Raw genomic sequence first — 17,111 nt, forward strand, 5'->3', positions numbered from 1 at the left:
AGGGTTTTAAACTGGGATACCGACGATCTCGTCGCCTTCCTTGCCATCGGGAACCAGATCGCCATACACAGTGATGGGTATCACCACCTCAAAGGTGTCGCATTCAAGATTTTCCGCGGCAACATTCACTGTGCCTCGCTCGTCATTGACCACTTCCTCGAGCAGATCCGTCATAACTTTGAACTCGCCCTCGTCGTTTTCAACCGGCTTGATGGTGCCGAACTCGAAACGAAGACTCCAGTCAAGATTGACTCCCGAGGTAACAAACGTGGGCGTTGCGGATGCGGGGATACTAGGTGCAAATGTAGCCCGTTTGGCGAAAAGGATGTTCTCGGAGCGTGCGGCATACACTTTCCGTGTGATGCGGTTGATCGTGTGGACGGATCTGACTGCGAGCGAGGGAGCGACTTTCTCGGATGTCTCGAGCGTCGATTTGAGCGAAGCACAGGGGACTTGGCCGTCGGAGAAGTCGACGACGGCTGTGACTGTCTCGCCCAGTCGATGTAGAGGTCGGTCGATGACGATGACCGCGACTCGTGAACCGTTCCGCGCAATCTCGAAACGGTTCGGGCTCGACTCACTGTCCGACAGGGAGTTGCTGAAGAGGATTGCGCGGTCAATGGCCTGAAGAGCCTTTCCGCGGCCGCCCACCGCATCTTGGGTGTTCAGAAATGCCTCCATCGTTCCCGAGCTCGACTGCCGGCGGCGATTGTGGTCAAGAAGCGTGTCCACGAACTGGAGGAACTCCACGCTGGAAGTCTCGGCCGACTGGGTGGTCGGGGTGGCTGCTTCTTCCTGGTCCTGCGGGGTAGATATAGACTTTGTACGAGCGAGATCGCGCAGAATGACATGAGGTTGCATCAGATCATGGCCGTAGATCTCGCCGTCGTGACTGACTCCGGGGAAGACACGGATTGGAATATTGACTTGCCGTACCGTGTGCACGTCCCGGCTCCCGGGTACGCCCTGAACGCCTACCGTCAGATTATATCCGATCTTGATAGCCTTCCCCTGGTGGCTGGAAGGTAAGCCTCGAGGCAAGGGGTAGCTGTAAGAGTAGGTCTGCTCCTCGCCAGGCTCGAGGTGCATGTCGACGAACAGCAGCGACTGCGGCGTAGAGAGGATGGGGATGGCGCGCGAGTTGGTCACGGCGTGCATTTCCTTGACGCTGCTCATGTCTTCGCCCCCCATCAGGCTGTTCAAGGACCCGACGCCCAGGGCGTTGAGGTTAAAGTGCCCCAAGAAGCCGCTGTTGGGCCGCGGCTTCTTGACTCCGACCACGCCACCGCCCGCTTGGCCGCCCAGAAAGCCTTTGCTTTTCACTTCTTCAAAGTGCGACTGGTCGATCAGCGAGGCGTCCAACGTGAAGGTGGCGCTCAACTGGGCGTACCCCATCAGAAGGTTCACGGCTTGCGGCTGATGCGCCGGCCTCAGCGGCGGTCGCCGAGGCATGGCCATAGAGTTGATCCAAGGGGGCCGGTGGTGGTCTGACATGATCGAAGGTTGCTCCGACATGAGCGTTTCTTGGGAGTGGTTGCTGAGCGAGTAGAAATCGCCACTGCTCCTTTCGCTGGAAAGGTCGGGCCCAACCCCCGCCCCCGGAGGTCTAGCAGCCTCGCCGGAATCGATAGGGCTTGGAACTTGCATGTCATTGGGCTCGTTGTCCGAGTGCTGGTTTCTAGCGCCTTGTGGAGGTGGAACGGATTTGAATTCGGACGATGAATCGCGACTCCCAGCTGCCGCTGCCGACAAGGGACTACGACGACCACCTCTGGGCGGTAGCTGAAGACTGGTCGGGGAATCCCGGTGGTATTGTTGACTAGTTCTTCTTTGGGAAGCTATATCTGGATGAGCTGATGTTGCCACTGGGAAATTGAAGAATATTCTCCGGGTCGAACTAACCATGATGAATCTGTACCGTCGAGGAGCGCGAATGACTCGGCTTTTTGGGCTTGGTCCAGCCCCCAGACGCGCCGTGTTCGAGATCACCCGCGATTGTCGGAGATGTCAACGAGATGATGGACACGGATCTCTGTTGCTTGTGGGTTGGCCTCTGTACATTGGCGGAATTGTTGTCCGTGTACAACGATCCCAATGGCATCTGCCGGCCAGCGTGGTCAGCAGCAGCGTGCTCGTGGCTGGTCGATCGACCACCGTTTTGCCCATTCTGACTCAATCGCAACACAGTGCTGGGCTTCGCTGACTGAGAGGCGGCAAGCTGGCTGATGCTCTCGCGCCTCTGCCTTCGCAGGCTCTGGAACGAGGGCGTGAGCGGCTCGGACGAGGTCGCGACATTTCTGAAGGTGATGGTGCATCGGAGCTGCTCGCCCGCAAACACGGATTGATCATGGAAGCGGACGACTACATGGATGTCCGAAGGCATGCCACGCCCGCGAGGCTGAATGTTGACAAAGAAAGTCGGTCGCCTTGAGAGAGGGAGAGGGAGCCAGGATTGCACGAAAGGCGGAAGAACAAAGAGCCAGAGTTCGAGGTCGAGGGTGGGCGGGAGAACTTCGGCAATTCTATACGAAGTACGGGGAAGTATATACTATGCTGGGTATTTTGGTAGATCTATACATTTTGTATTACAGGATGAGCCGTCGATCGACATGGCCCAGGCATTTAATATTCGTGATACACCTCTGGAGTGGCTCACGCGGTCACTCCAACTTGCGCAGCGACCTTCTCAGTCGTCCGTGCCAGACCATTGTTGGCATAAAAGTCCATGGGATAAGTCCCGTCTCCTTTTTCCCACCCTTGCTTTGCGCCCAGTACCACCAGAGCCTCATAGGGCGTCAACAATGGACGTGGGAAAGCATAGCCCCAGTCGATACTGAGCCTAGGACAAGCAATCTGCACCCAGCAATCCACATCTTCAAACAGGGCGAGCTTTCCGGGGAAGATTTCGCTGAGCAGAAGATTGACGTGCGGTATGCCCTCTCTATCAAGGTATTTCTCGATCATGGTCAAGATGTGGGGGTTGCCTTGTCTTCCCAAAGCACCCAGTATAAGACCCCATCTCTTGGCTTTCCTCGCAGTGCTGATGGCAGCGGCGCGCATGTCCAGCATCTCATCGTGTGAATATGTTTCTCTCGTCAATTTCCGAGAATATGGATCGTATCGATAGGCTGGAATATGGGGATTTGCAATCATGGCGGCTTCCAGGTGAAAGCGGCCATCGCCGAGGTATAGGATCAGATCAACATTGGTGTCTGGATTGATCTTGGGCGCAGTACAACCCAGCACTTCGCCCTTGCTCAACGGCATAATCTGCGGCACCACCAACTTCAGACCCTCGGCCTCGAGGGCAGGCCTTATTGTGTGGAGTGTGGCATTGAACTGGATGGTACCCACCATGGCGATTGTCTTTCCAGGGGGTATGTTTCGAGACAGCGTGCTCACCAGGTGCTTGGTGTCGATGGAGATGTCAACGAAGATGTACAGGGTGGCGATCTTGGTCGCCGAGACGGGTATCAAACAACTATGAGCGTAGTGGACAAGCAGGTCACAGCCCAGGGCTCTTGCAGTGTAATCATCGATACAGCATGCGCCATACGTGACATCTCCCATGATCAAGGTTTCCGTGCCTGGGCAGAATTGAGTCAGGATGTCTGAGATGGTCGTGGCAAACATGAGCAACCCCTCAGGGAATTGTAAAGCCACCCTCTTGGCCTCGAGCGTTCTTATGCGGTGGATGGTTTTGGGGATCTCAAAGCTGTAATTGTGAGGGAGCAAGGTCATGGCCGCCTGGATATCTGGATCATCGAGGATTTCGGGGGGTACCTGGTTCAAGACTCTTGGAGCCTTCCGCTGATCTGTCTCACTGTGAGCATATGTCTTTCGCAAGGATCGAATGATATGAGTTGTCATTTAGTTACCCTTGTGAATGACCGCGGTGGTTTCCTCCACGTTGGAACTGTCAGTCTCATCCCGTCTCTGCCTCGCCTGCGCTTCTGCAGTGCGTCTCCCCACGAACCGTCTCTTGGGTGTTCTGTTGCTGGGGACATTCTCATCTGCTGTGGAGGGAAAAGCACCGGGCATAGATACTGCCTCCATCTTCTGCAGCAAGGTCCGCCGTGGGGCTGATCACCGGGTGACCTTTTGCGGTTGATGGGCAAGAAAATGAAATTTGGACAAACATGCCGCCTTCTCCAAAATCGCAGCCTCTGAGATCGGGATGCGGGGGAATCAGTACGAGGAGGCAGACTCCAGGAGCAGCAGGTGAGCCGAGGACAAGTAAAGCGGCGAGAGGAAGTCGTAGACTGCGGGTTTGAGTCGCTGTCACCACAAAGACGGGATGTTCTGTTAAGCCCAGTCCACCGAAAGGGGCCTTCAGTCACCCGCTAGAATTCAGGTCCTTCGTTCGCAAGTAATGAGTTACTCGACACCCAGCAAACGAGCGGCGCAGCATATCATTATTTCCCCCTCAACCCAAGTCGTGTCCTAGTCCCTTCGCTCAAAATCCCCAGCCCAGGCTCCATGACCACCGACCCTCCTCCACTACCCCTTCCTCCCCGACAAAGATGGTCACGACTTCTGGCTTCAGCCACACCCCGGTCGCGCGCCTTCTGATCCTCACCTCGGTCGGCCTGTCCATTCTCGTGTCGACGCTCTCGATCCAGTACCTGCTACCCATACGCCCACACCCGCATCTGTGGCCGTACCTGCAATTTTCCCGCCTGCTCACCTACCAGGCCGCCCACACGACCTCGACCGAGCTGCTGTTCTCCGCCGTCCTGCTGTACCAGTTCCGCGTGCTCGAGAGGATCTGGGGCAGCCGCAAGTTTGCGAGCTTTGTCGCCGTCGTGTTTTGGTGCAATGTCCTGGTCGCGCCCCTGTTGCTCCTGCTGCTGAAGCTCGTGACCCTGGGCTGGTATAATTATCTGCCGAGCGGGTCGACGGGACTCGTGTTTGCGCTGCTGAGCGCCTGGGCCGACGAGGTGCCGCGCCTCTACAGGTACAAGATTGCCACCACGGGTTCTCCGGCCACGACGGGCGGCCATAGTGGGCGGCAGCAGCAACAACATCAACATCAACAAGTTCCCGGTGTGGTCTTGAGTGACAAGTCGACCACCTACCTGCTGGCGGCGCAGTTGGCTCTCAGCCAGTTTCCGTACTCCATCATGCCTGCGGCCGTAGGCTGGACGGTGGGCACGGCGTGGATGGGCGAGCTGTTGCCCGGTGGACTGGGGAGATGGAGGATTCCCGCGTGGATGGTCGGCGAATCGAGCAGGAGGAAAGAAAGGGACCGCTACGAAGGCCTGCGGCGCAGGTTAGAAGAGGAAGGCGGTTCGGCAGACGGGATGAGGACTGTGAGCGACCGCATTGGAGCTGCTGCTGGAGGCGAGCAGGAGAGTCGAAGGCGAGGCGGCTTCGGGAGACAGATATTGGGTTATTTCACTGGATCTTCTTGACTACGCCGTCTATTTATCTATGTACATACGTCTCCTTTCCAGATGGGTCTCCGCCGCCCAAATGAGGTCCCGCAAAAGAATAAAGAATGCTTATGAAAACAGGCCGTGAAAGAAAGAAACATCCGTTTCCAATATTATTTTTTTTTTGCAAATTCTCTGTCATTGGCAAACCAGAAGAAACATATCTCAGTAAATCCCAATAAGGCCTTCTTCAGTTCTTCGCTAGCGTGGGGGTCATATAGAGTCTAGATACGTCCTGCATTGTTGGATGATTACTTTGCTGAAAAGTCGTGATCGTTGATGAAGGCGTCAAAGTCTGTTTCGTCCATCTTGACTGGCTGGACGTATGCTGGGTCGGCCAGGCCTTGGACAGAGGATGCTGTGCAGTGCCGTTGCCTACCAATCCTGCAAGGCTTGGTCGAGCGTGTTGTATTGTTAGTCGGACGCGTTGGTCGCGTCGAATGACTGGTTTCTCGTGGTCGGGCATTGCGCCACGTTCCCTCATTTTCCTGGGTACAGACCGGCGTACTCCCAGAAAGGGTCCTTGAAGATTAAGGCCGACCTCTGAGATGTGTGTGGGATCCCTTTTTCACTAAGAAGTGCGTTACCAGATATTGCGCGAAGGCAGACGTTCATCCCTCGCCGGAATTCTTGGTCTGGTCCTCCAAGGCTTGCTTGTACATCCTCATAGCCACATCCAAACTCTTCATGATAGGTCCAAGCAACTGCCTGACGACGTGCCGTCCACCCTTGATGGAATTAGGGTGGAACTTAACTCTTTTGCCTGACCTATCATGTCGTTCGTTCGCCTCTCTCTCCTTGGCTCGGATGATGTCCTGTCTTTCCTTTTCCGCATCGTCGGCGATAGCGTTGATGCGCTCATGCGCCCGTTTGAGGCTCTCGACGAGACTGGCCACTTCGTTCGCGCGAGCCGAGTCTCCGGACAGGAATGCATTCCAAAACTGCCGCAGAAACTCTACCGTGGTGGCATGTGTGAGGCTGAGTCGGTCGTACATCGCCGTGCTGAGCCCAGAGGCCTCTGGGATCGGTGAAGTCTGGTCCCGGTGGGCTCGGATCAGGGAGAGGACGTGTTTCATGGCAACCGAGGAGCCGCTTTCCACCCTTGGAGAAGACTCATCATCCATTTCTTCGTCCTCGTCCTCATCGAACTCGCCAACAGGAATGACGCCGACGCCGGGGTGAGCGAAATGTGCGGTAATATCAGCATGGACGTCTTTGATTGCTTTGGCAGGATCGAGGTTTCGAAATGGGTTGCCGTCAACAGCGCCATTAGCACCAGCTTGAGCGGACTGGCTATGGGAGAAGAAGCGGCTCTGGTCGCGGATGTTGAGGATGATGCGTTGCTGTTCCGGGGTACCTTCCAAATCGTGCAGCTTCAGCTGCTCGTAAGCAGCCTCGGTCATCCCAATCGGCGCGGATGCATCAACATCGGAGGGCTTGACAGCCGCCATGAGCTTCTCACTTATCGCGTTCAGTTTCCGAATGATAGGCGCTTTGTCCAGCGTTGTAGGTCGCAGCTCACTGTCAGGCCGATTGCCATAGCCAAAGTGATTCTCCTCATTTCCCTCCAAGTCGATAAATTTGGGAATGTGCATTTCGGTTGCAGTAGGTCGAAGGCCAGTCACCAGGGGGTGGAAGAGATAATGGTCGACATCGATGTATTGATCTCTGGATTCCCTCAGCGGATCGAATTTGAGCCCACGAAGTTTCATGAGGAGCTGGCTCTGGAAAAACCTCGACCAGAAATCCTTGTCGTCGGGGATCTTGCGCGGCACAAGTTCGTCATAAACGATCCGCATGACGGGGTATTGTTCGAAGATGGCACGAATCTGGTCTTGCCTCAGACTCATTCTGCCACCATCATCCTTTTTGATCCCGGCCAAAACGTTGTAGCTACCTTTCCCTTGACTCTTGGAGAGTGCGTGGGCTCGAAGGAGATGCACGCGGGAGGACCAGAACTGGGCTCTAAACTGCGCGTCGGATATTGACTCGGGTTTGAGACCGAGCGCTTCCTCGAATGTCTTCTGCAGCACAGGGTCTTCTCGCATCAAGGACTGCTGAAGCTTGACGTCGGACTTGAGTCGCTCATCGTCTTCCCAGATATTGGTTGCTCGCCCCGTGCCGGATATAGCGTTAGCCATTGTCATGGCGGCGGACTGGCCAGACGAGGAGGTTGCGTCAGCATTTTGGGCCGCCTTTTGCGCCTGGATGACGTTTGCCAGAGCCTCTTTGATGCCGTTGGCCTCGCCCCGTGGATCTTTGGAAGAGGTAAAAGTGAAAACATGGGCAACTGGTTCAGTCTGTCCAGGGTCCTGCGCAAATATCTTCAGCATAACCTTGGGATTCGTCTCGGGCGTCTGTTGGAGATTTGTGATGTTCGCCGCGGAGAGGACCAGGGTTGGAGCCGCGTCTGGCGGTTGGGCAGGAGTCCATGACACGGACTTCCGGTCCTTGGAGATTGAGAGGATCCCAGGCTGTCTCCTATATGAAGCCTGCCCTTGTGGAGGAGCCATTTGCTCTGGCTTTATCGCCGCCCTCAAAAGTGTCCCGAAGGAAGGGAGTTATCGATCCGTCGTATGGACGGAATCGTAAGACAGCGATAGCGGAAGAATGAATGGCATTGCGCTTGAAAAGAACGTGCCTTGAGACCGTTCCTGGCACTCGAAGTCCGGAGGGCCAGGAGTTGAAATATCAACATGAACGGCTCATTCACACAAAGACAATCCAACGAAACTTTACCGGATGAGGATGTGAAGGCGAAGAAGAAGCGTGAGGATGAAAATAGGCACGTGAGGCTGAGCGGAAGGCATCAACTTCAAGGTTGACAGTCGTTGACATCAACTGCAAAAATGCCAAGACATCGCCAAGCTACAGCCTCTTTTTGGACTCGGAGTGTCGCCGCTTTGTGCTCACCCTTATGACCCTTTGGGGGCCTCCACACACATCCATATGTCCAATGGTGCCGTCTACGAGGACAACAATCCATGTCCTTATGCTCCTTTCCTGCGAGAAGAGCTCCTGCAAGAAGAATTGCAATTCCCTTCGAAGCTGACTTCGTTCGCATTCTCAATACTAGTGCTCAATCCCAGCAGCTTGTCCAACGTTGGACTCAGCTAAGGACTTACCCAGCACTGGAGTTCCAATTACCTACCTAGGTACAGCTCCAAGCCTCAATCGCGGAAGATATAAGATATATCGCTTCCCTCGCTCCATCTCCAGGACCACAAGACCGTTTTGTGAGATGCTGGGCTTGCCCTACAACTTCGCCTCTTTCCCCTCCATATACCTCCTCCTCTCCAGCTTCTTCAACTCCGCCCTCTTAATCTTCCCTGAAATCGTCTTGGGCAAGAAACTTGCTTCGACGAACTCGATCCGCCGCGGGTACTTGTACGGCGCGGCGTTTTGCTTGCAAAAATCCTGCAACTCTTTGACGAGTGCGTCGCTCGCCGCGGCCGCTCCTCGGATCTTGGCCGCGGCCGACTGGGTGAGCACGACAAAGGCCTTGACTACTTCGTCGCGCTGGGCGTCAGGTGACGAGACGACGGCGGATTCGACCACCGCGGGGTGGAGTTTGAGGGTTGATTCGACTTCAAATGGGCCTGCGGATAAGTGGGTTAGTGAAGGACTTCATTGCAGGAAGTAATGGTCTGGTGAGCGTGTAAGGTCATTGGCAGTGGGCATCCAATTCGTGACCATTCAGTCGTATATAGCGCGTGAACCCCGTTCATTGTATCTGGTAGCCTCATTGTGCCCAAACGACAGCCGAGAAACGCAAATGTGTCAGAAAGAGGAAACGAAGACAACTCACCTATCCTGTATCCGCTCGAGTTAATAACATCGTCAGCTCGACCCACGAACCAGAAATACCCATCCTCGTCTCTCGTCGCCCGGTCGCCGGTAACAAAAAACATCTTGCCATTGGGGTAGGACTTGATCTTGGTGTCGAGCACCCCCGTAGACTTGTCGATGTACCCCTCGAAAAACCCAAAGAAATCGGTGTCAGTCCTCGTCTTCGACACCGCAATGGCAATATCGCCCTCTGCGCCCGCAGCCACAGAATTTCCCTCGGAGTCGATGATCGTCAGGGGCACGCCGGGTAGCGGTTTTCCCATACTTCCCGGCTTGACCTTGTTGACTTTCTGATTCGCGCAGACGACGATCGTCTCGGTCTGTCCGTAGCCGTCAAAGATCTCAATCCCACCCGTCATCTCCTTCCAGATGCGGACCACGCTCTCATTCAGAGGCTCGCCTGCGCCACAACAATGCACCAAAGCTTTTGGCGTGCCTTGTTCCGTGGCGAAAAACCTCCGGCTCTCGTCGAGAACAAGTTGTCTGTACACAGTCGGTGGCGCGCACAGGGTCGTGATGGGGAATTTGTTCAACACCTCAAGGGTTCGGCGCGGGTGGAACGCCAACCTGTCATCATGAATGAAAATTGTAGCGCCGCAGTTCCACGTGGACAGCCATGACCATGCAGCTTTCGCCCAGCCTTGTTCCGAGAGGTTCCAGTAGATCTTTCCCGGTGACAGATCCAGCCAGTGCATCCCTGTCAGGGCATGCGCCAAGGGATACGATGTCTGTGTGTGTAGAACCATCTTGGGAGGCCCCGTAGTCCCGGAGGTGAAGAATATCATGCCGGGAGACTTTGGACCCAGGCAACTTGGGACGGAAAATCTGGCATCGGCAGGAATTTTGTCCAACGCTGAATGGAAGTCAACAACTCCCGACGGCGCGGTTCCATCGATCTGGATTATGGTGCGCAAGTTAGGACAAGTCGCCCGAACCTTGAGACATTTGGCAACCGACGTGGCGTCCCCGATGAAGGCGGTAGCGTGTGAGACTTGAAGTCGGTACTCGATGTCTTTGTCCACCAACAGCGTCGTACACGGACACAAGATGACCCCGGAGCGGAGGCATGCTGTCGCGGTCTCCCACCACTCAGGAACCCGGGGGGCAATTATGATGGCCGTTTCGCCCTGCTTGATGCCCAGGGATGCGAACAGACATGCTATGCGTTGCGACTGGCGTGCGAAATGGCTGTAGGTCAATTTCCTTGTCGTGCTGAGAGATTGATTGGTCCAGTAGAGCGCTACCTGAGAAGGATCCTTCTGCGCCCAGTAGTCGACGACATCACGGGCGAAGTTGAATGATTGGGGAAGGCGTAGAGGGGAGACCGGGACAACGGAACTCATGTGGAGAGTTCTTGAAGGAAGTCAGCTGGATGGTCCGGAGCATGTGCTGGCTATGTATATCCCTGTCCTATGCACCATATGCCAGAGATCTTGTCTATAACGAGGTTTGAGCTTGGAGGTAGGAGTGCACAAGAACTCAATATATAGCGTTTGCAACGTCCATCAGGAGTTCACTCCGTGGGGAAAGGGTCGATCTCTGCGGGCAAAGACCGGGGGAAGGGGATTGATCATTGGACCTCGGCGAGGCTGGGGTTGGGACGGTAGGACGGTGGGGACCATTGGATTCACAAACAACTTGGAAGACAAAGAGGCCAAGTGTCTGCGGAGGAAGTGGAGCATAAAATAATACGATGTGCGAGGTATGGGGTTCGGATTTTCGGGATTTCGGAACTTCCCTCCGAAAGCCACTGCACGGATGTCGCTCCCTGCATACAACCAACTGTCCTCCACCACAACCACAACCACCGCTGAGCTTGGGAAGCCTCGAGAGCCCAGTGCACTCTATACGTCGCTTGTCTGGGAAAAGAGCCTCTCTTATGGCTCGTCTAGTCACTGTACTCATGCATGGATGGGTTGAGCTGAGTCACTGGGGACCTCGAGACCTCTAGTAGGGCAAGGATACCTGGTGACAATGCTATGCTTCTCTGTCCTAGGTAGGGAGGTTCTATGGAAGGACCGAAGGCACCTATCAACCTATCTACAGTAACCACCTAGGTAGGTAGGTACCTACATCTATGTGACTGGGTCACCCTAGGCAAGTGCCAGCTATGGCAGGCACCAACAGTGTGCCGTGGAGAGTCCAATCCAACCTCCAGCACCTTCGTTGTGGCCCACTCCTAAAGTCAACAGGTTGTTATAAGCAGTGTATCGGTCGTGTATCAACGCCAGATAGATCTGATTACCTCCTAGGTTGTCTCCAGCATGGATACCTTCCCTTATGAGATCAGGGAAATAGTGTATACCGAGTGCGTCAAGGTCCGCGCTCTGGATCTCCTGTACGCCAGCAAAAGGTTTTACAGCGAATTCAGTCCTTTCCTCAGAGAAGGATTCGTCCTAGGCTTCCACATCGATCCTGCAGCGCCAGCGACCGAGGTCAAGCTCATCAACGCGGACGACAACCCATGGGGCAACTATTCCACCATCGATGCCACCTCAGCACACCCAAACTACGACATTCTTGATTGGATGCCGGTAGACCGCTTCAAAGGGATCCGGGTCCTAATCGATGCACCAGATAGCAGAGACCCGGGGCAATTGGTTCGGGGCTGGCTGCAGACCAACCGGCTTGTTGAGGTTTTGCTGCCTCGATGGGTTGGCCGGTGGTGGCTACCCAGGCGCGAAATCGACATCCATGTCCCGGAAGGCAGATCGACACGGCGCCTACCACCTTTCACCATAGAAGTCCGCGATAGAGGAGAATTCCGGCAATGGCATGATGGGCAGGCTTGGAAGCATAGTGTTCCTGACTACAGGGCATGGGATCCGGGTACGCAGACGGCGGCTATCATGCCCCAGGGGGCCAACTCGGACCTGGAAATCATATTGGCACCTTTCGCACGCATCAGGGACGCCGATGCCGTGACGATTAACCTACCGCGCGATGCACCTTCGGAAGGCAGGGTAGACGCGCTCATAGAAGTGCTCATCGCCTCCGGCAGGCTGCAAATCCCTTTCGGCCTGAACGTCCCTGACGGAGAGCCGTGGGACAACGAGAGGACGCTCGGCGCCGGAAACACCCTACGCGTGTGGCTCGATTACCTTCTCGACGATATGGCTGGCCCCACGGCCGCTATGCTGCGGCGCGACCGGTTCCAGTACTGGTGCCCTACCTACGAGTTCGTGATGGGCCAGTGCTTCCACGGCTTCCAAGATCGCCGTGACATCGGCATTCCCGAGGAGCTTCAGCGCGACGGAATCGGCAGTGCCCACTGGGTTTTGGACGGGGATCTCTTCAACCTGATCGTCGAGAGCTGGCACGACCGCTTCATGAGCGCGCGGGCGCACTTTGTCGCCGGGTTCCGGGACGCGCTGAGACGGCACGGCCAGAGGGTGTTTGTGGGCCCCAACATGGAAGCCGCCTACTGGTACTACCGTGATGAGCTGTCCCAGCGAGGCCTGCTTCGCGCAGATGTCGTCGGCAACTATCACACGTTCTGGGAGACGTGCTATCCGCAAGGCATCCCCCCAAAATTACGCAACGATGAGTGGGAAGACACGACGAACATTCTTCCGGAGCACTACCGGCTCGTACCGCCCGAACCTCTGGCCGACACGGCCGCCGAAACGTTCCCCATCCACATCGGCTCGTGCAACGTCTGCGATTGTGACGAGGCCAACATCGAGCACGTCATGAGCGACCGGCGGGCTCTGCGGAATTTTCTGTTGCACTCCAATCGCAGAGCGGAGGTGCCGCGCTTTTTGAGTCCGATTGAGTGAGATCGGAAGCTACTCTGACGGAACTCGCCGAGTCGAATAATCCCAGTACTGAGCATGTTGGTGAGGTGAGGTGAGGGAGAGGACGCTGGCAAAACAAGATGAGGAGAGCTCGTGCATGGTGTCTTCGCTACCGGCAATAGCTACTGTACAAATAGATATAGATATGGAGTGTGCGACGCAAGTCGGATTTCTGGGTTCGCATTCGATAATAAGGCAGGCGAGGCATCCGTCCAAGAAAGCTGCATTGCTCTTGTAATTAGGCTATCAACAAAGATGAGCCTCACCAAATGAATAGAAGTAGTGGTCAGTCGTTCCAGAAAATACTACAGTACTCACAGGAAGATTCTGAAACTCACAAAAGCCCCCGTTTCCAACTTTCATTCCTGAGAAGATCGCGCCACGAAAGTTGAGTGCTGAGTTGTCTAGCAACCTGCGGTCGTTGACTCGTTGCGGTGCTGTGCCTTAGCACCCGACCAGCTCTTGAAGGTAGTCGGAAGGGCGTCCATGGGTGTTCACTAGGTCTAGCTTTGGGGCCTGCTGGGTTCCCCGTTTTGACACGGACATCCAGTAGTACCTAGATACAGGTAGGTACCGCAGGCCGCCTCTGGAAAGAAGAAAAAGACCTTTCTGTGCTTGATTGTCGCTGATTCATCTTTGCCATCCATTGTTCGGTTTCTATGGATATATTTGGTGAAGTGTGGCCGTGCTTCTCTTGTTCCTTTCCAGTCTCGTAGAACAGTGTATATTACAAGGCAGAATAGTTCTCGTATCCAAGTTAGGCTTTACGCGATCCCAGCCAGACCGGAGCAGAGGGCATGACCACAAGTGACAGAGCCGAGGAGTTAGCAAGAGGATCCATTCGCACCCAAGTCCCTAGAAAGTGGCACGTTGATATGAACCATGAGAACAGAAAGATTGGTGCGCAGACCCAGAACCATAGTCTCACGTAACGGCGTGGTCTGACCACAAAGGGCGTGGACTCAACATAACACCTTTCCAGCATGAAAAGAGTCGGGTATGCCCTAAAGCCTAGCTCAACAATGACGAAGAAAGCAGAAGGACCCCGATTGCCTCTGTGCAGCAGATAAAGCATGCCTGATGTAATGGTGCACAAGACCAACGAAGTCAAGACTTTCCGCCATGCATAAAATGGGTTCACAGCCAGTCCGGGTCGGGACTGGGATAAGGATTCGGGGGGATTTGGCGTGGAAGTCCTAGTAATCATCAACACCAGAGCCCAAAGTGTGACGGCTGTGATGATGAGCCCAAATGTTATTGCCGAAACGGCGAGGCCTGCCACGTTGTCAAGATCTACTGCTGACGAGGCCTGCCCAGGTATTGAACGAGGGAAATAGTCTGACATAGGTGGTTCGGAATTAGCGCGACTGCCTGGTGATCGGAATGAAATGTTCCCTGCATGGTCCATACGAAACGTACGCAATATGGAACAAATGATGCTGAGGGGAGCAACTCCGACTTCGAGTAAAGAGTTCCAGTCAAAACCACCTTCAAGCTGGATTTGCCATTGTGCTGCGCCGCCATCATGAGCCGCAGGTGCAACTTTCTCTTCGCCCAGTGTTTCGGCATCATGAGAAGCAATGCTGTAGGGTTCGACCAGTGCCTGACTGATGAATTTCCGGAGATTTGGAGGATTAAGTGGACAATGCTCAATGAGCAGGTCCTTGTCGCGGGCAGGAACTTCTGAAATAATCCATGTCGTGGATAAAACGCTGGGCTCATTCAACCCAAAATGTATTTGGGACTGCTCGTCGTCGAGACAAGTAGAGGTCAGGTCCTTCAATTTTCGAGACTGCCATCTGATTAGCTAGATCCTGTTCGTCATGCGCCATAACTTACCGACACGAATTTTATCTTGCGAACCGTCCGCCAGTGAAGCCAGGATCTCCAACCGATGGCATGGTTGAAAGCTGCTGTGAACATGGCGAACATGTCGTCTTCAAACTGAGGCGTACAACTAGACATTGCAAGATAGTTCACCAGACCATTATTCTCAACAGTGAACGGAAGTAGGAGCTTCCGATGTTGTCCGGTAGTCTCAGAAGCCCGACGTAAGCCAACGATATCTCCAGGCGACAGAATCTCCCATTGCGGCTGCATCAGACCACTTGATTGCTGGAAGGCTTTGTAGATTTCCTGGGTGGTGTAACCAAGCCGACTCATGTTCAGGCAGATTGAAATGTTGTGAGCGAAATGTGCAGCCGACTGCCACAGATTTAGCAAGAGGCAGGAACTCTTCCGGACACCCAGATAAACTCACTTGCTGCCAGTGCAAGACTGGGCTAAAGGAGGGCCTCGGAATTGCAATGTAAACGAATCTTGGATCAAGTACAGGCCTGTCGACTCTATTCAATATTTGTTCCAGCACAACTGCGGTATTTCCGCTCATCTGCTGATTATGTTGGAGTTGAATCTGTAGGTTGCGCAACAGGGTGTCTTGTTGCAGTTGCAAGGTTCGGACGTCGCCTTGTGCTTGATCACCCTGACTGCTCGAATGCATGGTCAGATCTCTTACAGGCACAATCCTGGAAAATCAAAAGGGCGTGGTGCTGGATATCAATTCATGCACTTACCTTGCATTTTCGACTTTTTGCACAAGGTACTCCAACATGAGCAACGTCAGATCAGATTTGCAGGAGTTCAGAACATCTTCAAGCTTTTTGATGGATCCCTCTCTCCGGAGCACGCGCAGTCCTGTTCGAATCTCTGCTAGAGACATTTTAGAAGACGAGCTTTTACTCTTGAGCCTCTCCAATATTCTCAAGAGTTCTTCGCCTGCGTGCCGGCACCGATCGATAACGTTGATCAAATCCGACTCGTGCTCTTGGAGAGGCCCATGGCACCCTGGGGCTTGAATAGTCCTCTGCAAACGACTGACCAATCTCTCAAACGCGGTGACGGACAGATGAACGTCTGCAACATCTTTGGGTAGTTGGCCATGGGCTCGGCGAAGGTCGCCCACGACTTTGTGAAGTCTGATAGCAAAATTGAAGAATTCGACACAACTGCTCGCAATTCCAATAGAGACAGCGGCCTCCGCGGCCATTGTCGAGCGTCTATCGCTCGTGCATTGACGGAAGAGCAATCTTCAAAGACGGCATTCCGTTACAAGAAAACCACTCACACTTTAGATGAAAAACACAGGGCAACATACTCGTAAGGCTGGGTACATATCGAAAATGCGCCTCGGGCTGTGTAAAGCGGTTGCTGCCCAACCACACCTGACAAGCTACTTCTGCGAAACAGGCTGAACCAACATCAAAAGTTGCGATCTGCAAGGCAGACTGGCAAGGACATCCGAAGAAAAGCCGTTCCTAGGAAAATACGGACGGTACCCTAGGCTTTGATTCTTCCTATGATGGGACGTTTTCTAGGAGTGATGAGATCGCAGGAAGTATTTTGTGCCAGGAAGAATTCCATCCCAGGACGTCCTCTGTGCCCTCCTTTGTGCTACTCTAGAATTTCATGTGGTAGGCCCCATCCGTGGGAAGCCCAGCCAAAGCCACAGCGGTACAGCCTGGAGTAACTGAGACTGATCCCACGAGATCAATCAAACCGGGTTCCAAAGCGTGATGAATTTCTTGCTGGTCATACCAAAACTTTTGAGACAAACCCTTCCCCATGTCCTTGTGTCGTCCATCATGCCTGTGGCCACAATTCAATTCCCTGATCCTGGTAGCGAGAACTTGAAGCAAGCTCCAGCATTTGCGTCAAAGTGCAAACTATCAAGTTGGTTGATGATCCTCCCAGAAGCGGCAGCGCGTTTCCCTTTGGAGTTCCCCATATCTCCCAAACGCCGTCAGCTTCATGGCAAGCGCGGTCCAGCTCAGCACAAAATACGCCTGTTCAACCATTAATGCCAATCTCCACCCGCCAACATTTCACGATATTATGCACGGCCTATCCGCCGCGGATCGGGTCGACAAAGACAAGAAAATTCGTGCACCTGGGTATCACCGACAAAACACAAACCATGAAGGTGGAAAGTAGAGCACTGCTCTACCTATCATGTCCGAGATCAAAGCACTTT

General features: G+C 54.2%; 7 protein-coding genes across 7 annotated transcripts; 2 read left to right on the top strand and 5 right to left on the bottom strand.

Annotated features, from left to right (window-relative positions):
- Positions 1-6: 6 nt before the first annotated feature.
- Z520_06913 (uncharacterized protein) lies at positions 7-2,383 on the bottom strand (the record flags this gene model as incomplete). The annotated part of the gene is made up of 2 exons (XM_016777413.1): positions 7-1,853; positions 1,903-2,383. 2 exons carry the CDS (start codon positions 2,381-2,383, stop codon positions 7-9), a joined length of 2,328 nt encoding a protein of 775 aa, XP_016631584.1.
- Positions 2,384-2,652: 269 nt separating this feature from the next.
- Z520_06914 (diphthamide biosynthesis protein 1) lies at positions 2,653-4,056 on the bottom strand (the record flags this gene model as incomplete). Its single annotated transcript, XM_016777414.1, has 2 exons — positions 2,653-3,815; positions 3,879-4,056. The coding sequence occupies 2 exons, from the start codon at positions 4,054-4,056 to the stop codon at positions 2,653-2,655; spliced, it is 1,341 nt and encodes a 446-aa protein (XP_016631585.1).
- Positions 4,057-4,523: 467 nt separating this feature from the next.
- Positions 4,524-5,414, top strand: Z520_06915 (uncharacterized protein; the record flags this gene model as incomplete). Its single annotated transcript, XM_016777415.1, has 1 exon — positions 4,524-5,414. One exon carries the CDS (start codon positions 4,524-4,526, stop codon positions 5,412-5,414), a length of 891 nt encoding a protein of 296 aa, XP_016631586.1.
- Positions 5,415-6,046: 632 nt separating this feature from the next.
- Z520_06916 (uncharacterized protein) lies at positions 6,047-7,948 on the bottom strand (the record flags this gene model as incomplete). The annotated part of the gene is made up of 1 exon (XM_016777416.1): positions 6,047-7,948. One exon carries the CDS (start codon positions 7,946-7,948, stop codon positions 6,047-6,049), a length of 1,902 nt encoding a protein of 633 aa, XP_016631587.1.
- Positions 7,949-8,690: 742 nt separating this feature from the next.
- Positions 8,691-10,627, bottom strand: Z520_06917 (uncharacterized protein; the record flags this gene model as incomplete). The annotated part of the gene is made up of 2 exons (XM_016777417.1): positions 8,691-9,034; positions 9,244-10,627. The coding sequence occupies 2 exons, from the start codon at positions 10,625-10,627 to the stop codon at positions 8,691-8,693; spliced, it is 1,728 nt and encodes a 575-aa protein (XP_016631588.1).
- A 921-nt stretch (positions 10,628-11,548) lies between these two features.
- Z520_06918 (uncharacterized protein) lies at positions 11,549-13,063 on the top strand (the record flags this gene model as incomplete). Its single annotated transcript, XM_016777418.1, has 1 exon — positions 11,549-13,063. The coding sequence occupies one exon, from the start codon at positions 11,549-11,551 to the stop codon at positions 13,061-13,063; it is 1,515 nt and encodes a 504-aa protein (XP_016631589.1).
- A 775-nt stretch (positions 13,064-13,838) lies between these two features.
- Z520_06919 (uncharacterized protein) lies at positions 13,839-16,127 on the bottom strand (the record flags this gene model as incomplete). Its single annotated transcript, XM_016777419.1, has 5 exons — positions 13,839-14,419; positions 14,501-14,873; positions 14,921-15,286; positions 15,342-15,606; positions 15,655-16,127. The coding sequence occupies 5 exons, from the start codon at positions 16,125-16,127 to the stop codon at positions 13,839-13,841; spliced, it is 2,058 nt and encodes a 685-aa protein (XP_016631590.1).
- Between the last annotated feature and the right edge of the window lie 984 nt (positions 16,128-17,111).

This window comes from Fonsecaea multimorphosa (genome assembly GCF_000836435.1).
Source record: "Fonsecaea multimorphosa CBS 102226 unplaced genomic scaffold supercont1.13, whole genome shotgun sequence".
In the NCBI taxonomy this organism is placed as follows: Eukaryota; Fungi; Ascomycota; class Eurotiomycetes; order Chaetothyriales; family Herpotrichiellaceae; genus Fonsecaea; species Fonsecaea multimorphosa.